The 9,003-nt window shown below is 49.1% G+C and overlaps 2 protein-coding genes across 2 annotated transcripts; both read right to left on the bottom strand.

The window, feature by feature from the left end:
* Positions 1 to 2,987: 2,987 nt before the first annotated feature.
* Positions 2,988 to 3,443, bottom strand: LOC125525283 (probable E3 ubiquitin-protein ligase ATL45). Its single transcript, XM_048690281.1, has one exon. The coding sequence runs from the start codon at positions 3,441 to 3,443 to the stop codon at positions 2,988 to 2,990; it is 456 nt and encodes a 151-aa protein (XP_048546238.1).
* Positions 3,444 to 3,752: 309 nt separating this feature from the next.
* LOC125522285 (GDSL esterase/lipase At5g37690-like) lies at positions 3,753 to 5,794 on the bottom strand. Its single transcript, XM_048687357.1, has 6 exons — positions 5,458 to 5,794; positions 5,237 to 5,364; positions 4,999 to 5,125; positions 4,784 to 4,896; positions 4,467 to 4,716; positions 3,753 to 4,380 (listed from the first exon to the last, which is right to left on the bottom strand). The coding sequence occupies exons 1-6, from the start codon at positions 5,717 to 5,719 to the stop codon at positions 3,929 to 3,931; spliced, it is 1,332 nt and encodes a 443-aa protein (XP_048543314.1). The 5' UTR covers positions 5,720 to 5,794; the 3' UTR covers positions 3,753 to 3,928.
* Positions 5,795 to 9,003: the final 3,209 nt, after the last annotated feature.

Raw genomic sequence — 9,003 nt, 5'->3', positions numbered from 1 at the left:
ACGGGCTGCGTATCCGAATTCGTCTCGTCGTTCTGAGCAACTTTCGTGTACAAAGTTTTTCCATCTGAGCTACGGTTTATTTTCTATTAATTTTAAAAGATTTAAATCATTTTTAGAATTAACAGAATTGATTTAGTTAGAAAATGCAATTATGACATCAGCATGATGTCAGGGTGATGTCAGCAGTCAGCTAGTCAGTTGACCTAGTCAAACTGACATGTGGGTCCAGTGGGACCCACCTGTCATACTCTGTTAGGTTAATTAGGGTTTAGTTAAACTAATTACTGTTTAATTAAGCTAACAGGTTAATTAGATTAATTAATTAAGGTTAATTAACTTAATTAATTTAGTTAATTAATTAATTAATTAAATTTATTTTTATTTTAATTATTGTTTTATTTATTTTTATATACTTTTTTTTTCAGTTCTGGGGGCGGGCCCCCTTTGTCATAGGGCCCTGGGGCCACAGCGGTTCGGGCTAACGGGTGCTGGGGTGGAGATGGGCGCAATGGGTGTCCAGCACCCGTTCGTTCGAGCGCACGCCAGTGCGGGCGGACCCGGCAGGGGGGCCGGTGCAGGGGGAGGCCGGTGGCCACGGCGCCGGCCAGGCGGCCGGGGCGGCGAGGAAGCAGCACAGGCGAGGCCACGGTTACCTGGGGAGGTAGCGGCACGGCGGGTGCGGTGGGTAGAGGAGGCAGCAGCAGCCGTGGAGCAGGGGCACGGGGCGTGGGATGGTCGAGGGAGCGGGGCGAGGAGGCCGTGAGCAGCGATAAGCGGCGCAGGCGGAGGAGGGAGTAGTGGCAGGGCGAGGTCGGCGACCTAGCGCTGCCGGCGGGTCGAGCGATGCGGGCGACAGTGGTGTGCGCGGGCGAGCGGCGCTGCCTGCACGTGGCGCGGGTCGTCGGCGACAGAAGCGGGATAGGGGAAGGCGGGGGCCGGCGGCCTCACCAGCGTTTGCAGGGGCACATGGGCGGCGAGGCTCGGGGGGGTAGTGGCTCGTGGGGAGGACGGGGAAAGACGTGCGGTGTGGAGGAGATCCGGCGAGGGGAGCGCTCGCGAGGCGGCTCGGCGAGGTCCAGGCGGCAGGCGTCGATGTCTAGGGATGGGCGACGCGATCGGTGCAACGAGCGGGTCGATCCCTCGAGGAGAGGCGCGGAGGTCCGGCGTTGGCAGCGGGCACCGGGGCGCCCGGCGAGGTGCGGAGGGGGCGCATCCGTGTCGGCGGGTGGGGCACGGTTCGCCCCGATCCAGACGGGGGGGAGGGGAGCGAGGGGAGTGGGTTTCGTGGGGAAGAGAGTGGGGGGGATCGTGGCTCGATCCAGATCCAGCGGGGGGGCGAGTGGGGGGGGAGTGGGTAGCGGTTTAGGGTTTCGGGGGATAGGGCCATATAGGCCAGGGAGGTGCGGGGTGGGCCGGCCTTGTTGGGCCTGAGACCAGCTAGGCCGAGGCCCACGGGAGAGGGGGGGGGTTTATTTGTTTTGTCTGTTTTCCTTTTATTTATTTTCTTTTCTGTTTTAATTTATTTTAAAATATTCAGACACTTTCTAAAAGTATGTTTTCTTTATTATAATTACCCTTGTAATATTCGGCACCCACCGAACATTTTCGTTTCAACTTTTGAAAACGTTTGTTGTTTGACATATTTAGAATTTAAATTTCAAAACGGTTTCGAATCATTACGAGGTTAGCAACAGCCACCGAGGTGATGTGGCATCATTAAGGAGGGTTACTGTAGCCTAATTATCCGGGCGTCACAATCATTCAATAGCCTCCAAGCTTGCCTTGCCAAAAGGAACAAGTTAAAAATTTCCATATCTCTAAATCCCATGCCTCCCATATATTTTGGCATTGTCATTGTATCCCACGATACCCAAGCTGGTTTCCTTCTTCCCTCCTTACAATCACACCAGAACTGTCGGATTATTGATGTGACACTCTCACACAGTCCTCTCGGGAGCCTAAAGCAAGACATAGAATATACTGGGATCGCCTGGGCTACTGATTTTATCAGAACTTCCTTGCCTGCTGCAGACAGTAATTTTCCCATCCATCCTTTTACCTTCTCCCACACTCTGTCCCTCAAATACTTGAAAGTACCATTCTTTGAGTGTCCCACTTCCGTTGGCATGCTCAAGTAACGATCACTTAGAGACTCATTATGCACCTGGATTTTATTCTTCACCCCGTCTCTGATTGTTTGAGAGCACCCCTTACTGAAGAATATAGATGATTTTGCATTGCTTACCTTCTGACTTGAAGCATGACAATAAGTTTCCAACAAGTTTGATATCCTCTCTGCCCCCTCCACACTCGCCTTGAAAAGCAACAGGCTGTCATCTGCAAATAATAGATGGGGTTTGTTCTGATGTGGGCTAACGGGTTTGGAGTCAAGCCCGGCAGGGGAATTCGACTTAGACCGGGGATGAAAACAGTCTAATTTCCCCGAGCTGGGACAGAAACCCAAAATCAACTCAAGACACGTGGCGACAAATCATAGGACAGAAATTCGACCTAACCCCAAATAAAAATCAGACGACTTGAGAATAGACAGGCCCCTAAAAATATTAATTTTGAAATAATTCAAATCACTTGAAGTTTGGAACTTTTTTGGAATTTTATAAATCAAACTTTTGTGGAACATCGCATCACTTATTTTGGAATAGTTGAAAATATGAAATTGTTTGTATGAATGTTTTAAAATAATCAAATCCCTTTTTATTAGGAAAAAGAATAGTTTTCGAGTTAATCGAATGACTGAAATGTCTGTTTTGAAATAATTGAATCTCAATTTCGAATTAAAATCACTGTTGTCTAAGTATGATTTATGAATGGAGGGAGTATCTCTATAGTGGTGGAACGTATGACTTGACATCACGTATGAAGCAATCTATGTACCAGTAAACACCACTATTGGTGATTAATAAAGTTTAGCGAGACCGCCTTAAAAGAACATATCAGCACCGCTATAAACCTCTTTGCGCGCTAAGCTAAACCATGTCATCGGCAGCCGATACTCGTTCTAACCCGGCCACGACACTCCTTCTGCACAGCGGGCAGGTGGCCTTGCTCTTCATCCACACGTCGATGCAGTAGCGGTGGAAGACGTGCCGGCACGCCGGCACCTCGCTGCACGGCTGCCCCTGCTGGAACTCCTCCAGGCAGATGGCGCACACCAGCCTCTCCGACGCCCGCCTGCCCTCCGCCGAGTACGGGAAGTACCCCAGCTCCACCGCCGGCGCCGGCGCCACCGGCTCTGGCGCCACCGTGGCCGGCCTCATCTGCTGCGCCCGTTCAATGGCCTCCATCACCTCGGCCAATCGGCCCAATCGTCGCCCGGGTGCGTTCGCTTCCGCCGCCCGCTCGCCGCCGCAGGCGCTCCAGAGGCACACTGCGATTGCCGCCAAGAACCCCACAATAGGCATCAAGAGCAGAAGCCACGCCATTATGAGGCCTGGGACCCCGTCCACCGGCCCGAAGAACGAGTTCATCATCGCGACGATGCTGGCGGGCTTGTCGATTCTTGGATGTGTGATGAGGGTCGGGACGCGGAGATTTTTTGTAGAATCAACAACAGGGAAGCCGGTACTGTGTTTCTATATGGCGTACGTATACGGGAGTGGCCGGTTGTAGATCGAGTCGGAGATGGGTGCTGATACTCCGTCTCGGAGAAGACCTTGACGGGGACGGATGTGCTCCACGATAGAGCGGACGCAAACGTTGTGACCTGGGACTCATACTCCAGTACGAGTACGTAGTAATGTTCTAGCATAATCTGCTCTCTGCTTTCATTGATTCACCGAGTGTCAAAGTACATATGTTTGGTATAGTATAGACGTATAGTGGAGACGCACGAGACACGGAAATGTGTCGACGTTGCCGTGGTGGCAGTGCCACAGGGACACAGGGTCTGTCTGCTTCATCGGATTGTTCAAGGCTTGGGAGGCGGCGCGGCGTGGGAGGATGATCCGACGACGGGAGGCGCAGAAGTGGTGCCGTTGCCGTTCACAGGCCTCGCGGCGGGCGAGGCGCGGGGCGCAGAGGTGGTGCCGTTGCCATTCACAGGCCTCGCAGTGGGCGAGGCGCGGGGCGCGGAGGTGGTGTTGCCGCCACGCACCGCGGGCCGGGGAGGCGGCACGGGGCGTGGGGACCGGACGACGCGAGGCGCGTCGGAGACGGTGGTGTTGCCCTGCTGCACGTCGCCGGCGCTCACCATGTCGGCGTAGAGGCGGCCGGCGATGACCTGGTTGGCCGCGTCGGAGGTGTGGTACGCGTCCCAGAACACGAACTGGCTGCGGTCGTCGCAGACGTCCGCCGTCGGCAGGCACAGGCCCCCCACCGACGTGTCCACGTCGCAGCACGACGTGTGGGACGTCGTGAAACCTGCGCGCACGGATCGAATGCACATCAACTTCCAGCGTTGGGTTCATGCAAAGATAGTGCATCTCCTGGCACGTTTCGATCGTTACCGTATTTCCTGGGGTGCTCGATGAGCTCCATGACGACGGAGTAGCAGTCGGCGAGGGACATGCGCGCGCCGGGGAGCTTGGCGTTGAGGCGGTCCAGCAGCTCCTTGGCCGCGGCGTTGAACTGAAGGGCGTACGCGTTCACGTCTTCAAGGCACTCGCCGTTGTCCGAGAGGACGCGCTGCGACGGGATGCAGCCGAGCGGCGCGAGCCCCGTGAACCACACATTACGCGCCCCGAGATGGTACAGCCTCTGCAGAAGCAAAATAATTACGGCAATGGTACTGACATCGTTCGGCTGATCGGCCCGTCTTGCGTACCGTGAGCTGCTGGTCGATGGTGTCCATGAGCAGGCCGATGAACTGGTCGTGGGTGTACACGAGGCCGTCCGCCATGAACGGCCGCAAGAAGTTGTTGACGTAGTCGTTGCTCCCTGCAAAGCAAAGGGCATGCCCGTCGTATCAATCAACTTGTACATTGCGTGCGGGGCAACTGATTGATCAGCAGAAGCAAATCAAATGTTTTTAAACTGTACCAAGCCCGATCTGGAAGATTGCGCCATTGACCACTTCCTCGGCGGCCTTCTTGCCGATCTTGCCGACCATGGCGTTCTTGATCTGCTCGAAGTAGGATATCTGGTTGTCGAACGACAGGTATTCGACCTGCATGCAAGATCGCATTGACCCCATATATCATCATGCTTCCGGCTGCCAAAGAAAGCATATTCTGCAACAATTAACGAGGAGAGGAGACATCACGGCTCGATCGCTTACGAAGTAAATGCCGGTCTCGTTGAGAAGTCCCGCGCCGCCGGACGCGAAGTTGACGCCGCCGAGAACCTCGTCGTCGGTCATGTACAGGGAGAGGAACGGCGGCGGCGGTGGCACGCCAAACTTGGCAGCTGCAGACACGCAAACCCCCGAATAAAAGTAAAACACATCACATTTTGCCATTCGTGTGGATGTGGAGCAGCAGAAACAAGCAGCCTACGTACCCATGATGTCTCCGATGGTCCTGCCATTGGTGAACCTCCCGGTGGGGTAGCCGCCTTCGTAGTCAATCCCGTACCAGGGGTAGTTGCACTTGGCGATGGAGAGGAGGAGGTAGTTGTTGTTGCCGACGTCCGACATTGAGTCGCCGAATATGTAGATCACCGGCCCCTTCTTTGCCGCCGCCGTCGTCCCTAGAGCTACGCCGGCCACGGTCGCCAGCGCGAGGATGGCAATGGCCGCGGCCGTGGAGCTGAGAGCTGCCATTGCTGTGCCTTCAGTTTTCCTCCTCGGTGCTTGTGTTGGGCAAGTAGCTGGTGGTGATTGGTGATGGTCTAGAGTGCACCGAGTGGCGTTGGTTTTATAGCACGGCTGCACGGGTGTGGAGTGGCACCATGACATTTCCTGCAAGTTTGGGCCTTCTGGTAGCGAGAGAATTTTGTGCCTGCGATTGGGTGCGGTGATTGAATTGCAATGGCTAATCGTGTGAGAAAAGGCTTGGACGTTAAACACAGTGGGAGGGATTAATCGGTGGTGTCGTGAGCTGAGCTGAGGTGGTAGCTGTGGTTGCTGTGGAAATGTCGTTCTCCTCTCGCAAACGGTTTTTCATGGCTTTGGGGTAGCGTGGTGCTAGAAAGGAGAATTTGGTTGGAAGGCGACTACGGGAGAGATAGAAATAGGACGCTAATGAGGGAAGAAGATGCTAAAAAAAGTAGTGTACGTATCTGATCCGAACAATTGGACCCAAAAAGGCCATTTTCCTGTGACATGAAGAATAAAAATGTCATTATCCAAAAATAAAGTTGCCATGATATGTATTTTCTTTGCCATAACAGAAAAATCAAAACAAGATGAAACAATCCGATGATCCACTAAGAATGCCATGATGCACATAATAAAAAATACCATAACGTTCAAATTGACCGGGGATTGATCGTGGCAGATTTGCGTATTAACTAAAAAAAGGCATACACAAAATTAAAAAATGTGCTTTGAGAAAGGCAGAAAAATGTCATGTCGATAAAATGTAAAATAGATATTAAAGAAAATGTCATGATAAATCTAATAAAATTTCCATGTTCCAAATAAAAAATTGTCATGTTGTAAAAATAATGAAAAATGCCGTGCTCCAAAATAATAAAACTGCCATGCTCCAAATATATAAATTGCTATGGTCTAAAAAAAGAAAAATACCATCATTTAAATAATAATAATGACATATACCAAATAATAAATATGCCATGCTACCTACAATAAAACTACCATGGTTCTAACTAACTAAAATACCATGCTCTAACAAAATAAGAAAGTGCCATGTTAGCTTAGTCATATAAACATGGAAAAAATTTGTTATATTTTATTCTTTTGGAAAAAGAGCAAATTGTGCTTTGAGAAACGCAAAAAATGCCATGTCGATGAAAATGTAAAAAGTATATAAAAAGAATTTGCAAAGGTATGTTAAAATATCTCATTCTAATTCCAATAAATTTTCCATGTTCCAAAATAATAATAAATAATATTGGTGTAAAAAATAAACAAATAATGCCATGCTTTAAAAAAAATCCATGGTCTGAAAACATGCCAAAAAATTCCATGTCAATTTGCAAATAATTGCCACGGTTTTAGGAAAAATTTCACTTATTTTTGCCATGCTACATAACATATAGGGGTGTGCTATGCGTCCGCTGGCTGATCTTTCCGAAAGATCGGTTGGGTCGCCAACCATCGGATGTGGCGCCATCGAGCGGCTGACTCGCACGCTCGACCATTGCAACGGAGATAATGTTGTAGAAACCTTTGCAGCATGGGTCGTGTTGCAGAAACTTTTGCAATAGAGGTTACGTTGCAGATTTTATTTTTTTTGCAACAGAGATCATGTTATAGAAACGGTTATAGATTATTTTTTGCAACAGAAGTTATGTTACAGATTTTTTTGCAGCAGAGATCATGTTGCAAAAATGTTTGTAGAATTTTTTTTGCAACTAAGGTTATGTTATAGTTTTTTTTGCAACAGGGATCATGTTGCGGAAATGTCCGTAGAATATTTTTCAACACAAGTCATGTTGCGGAATTTTTTCGCAACAGAAATTAAGTTAGCATAATCTGTTGTTGCCCAGACATGGACTCAGGTGCTCCTCCAGGACGACGGTGACATCGATGGAGATTAAGGTGTCATGACAGTGATGATGGAGATCATGTCGATGTTTTGGAGATGGAGATCAAAAGCACAAGATGATGATGGACATATCATATCACATATTTTGATTGCATGTGATGTTTATCCTTTATGCATCTTATTTTGCTTAGAACAACAGTAGCATTATAAGATGATCCCTTCACTCAATTTCAAGATAAAAATGTTCTCCCTGAGTATGCATCATTGCCAAAGTTCGTCATTTCGATGCACCTCGTGATGATCGGGTGTGATAGATTCTATGTTCACATACAACAGGTGTAAGCCAGTTTTGCACATGTAGAATACTTGGGTTAAACTTGACGAGCCTGGCATGTATAGAGATGGTCTCGGAACACTGAAGATCGAAAGGTCGAACGTGAGTCATATAGTAGATATGATCAACATAGAGATGTTCACCATTGAAGACTACTCCATCTCACGTGATGATCGGGCATGGGTTAGTTGATTTGGATCATATATCACTTAGACAACTTAAGGGATGTTGATTTAAGTGAGATTTCATTAGTAATTTGATTATTTGAACAAAAATTTATCATGAGCTTAGTCTTAATAGTTTTTGCATATCTATGTTGTAGATCAATGGCTTGTGCTACCGTTCCCTTGAATTTTAATGCGTTCCTAGAGAAAACTAAGTTGAAAGATGATGGTAGCAACTGATACGTCTCCAACATATCTATAATTTTTGATCGTTCCATACTATTATATTATCAACCTTGGATGTTTTATATGCATTTATATGCTATTTTATATGATTTTTGGGACTAACCTAGTAACCTAGAGCCCAGTGCTAGTTTCTGTTTTTTCCTTGTTTCAGAGTATCGCAGAAAAGGAAAATCAAACGGAGTTCAATTGACCTGAAACTTCACGGAACTTATTTTTGGACCAGAAGAAGCCCACGGAGTATCGGAGATGGACCAGAAGAGACCCGGGCTTCCCACGAGGGCGGGGGCGCGCCTACCCCCCTGGGCGCACCCCCTGCCTCGTGGACAGCCCGGAGATCCACCGACGTACTTCTTCCTCCCATATATACCCATATACCCTAAAACATCGGGGAGTAGAATAGATCGGGAGTTCCGCCGCCAGAAGCCTCCATAGCCACCGAAAACCAATCTAGACCCGTTTCGGCACCCTGCCGGAGGGGGAATCCCTCACCGGTGGCCATCTTCATCATCCCGGCACTCTCCATGACGAGGAGGGAGTAGTCCACCCTCGGGGCTGAGGGTATGTACCAGTAGCTATGTGTTTGATCTCTCTCTCTCTCTCTCTCTCTCTCGTGTTCTTGAGGTGATACGATCTTGATGTATCGCAAGCTTTGCTATTATAGTTGGATCTTATGATGTTTCTCCCCCTCTAC

Source organism: Triticum urartu, chromosome 7 (genome assembly GCF_003073215.2).
Source record: "Triticum urartu cultivar G1812 chromosome 7, Tu2.1, whole genome shotgun sequence".
NCBI classification, from domain to species: Eukaryota; Viridiplantae; Streptophyta; class Magnoliopsida; order Poales; family Poaceae; genus Triticum; species Triticum urartu.
Note: the sequence above shows the minus strand (reverse complement) of the source record. Positions and strands in the feature narration are given on the sequence as shown.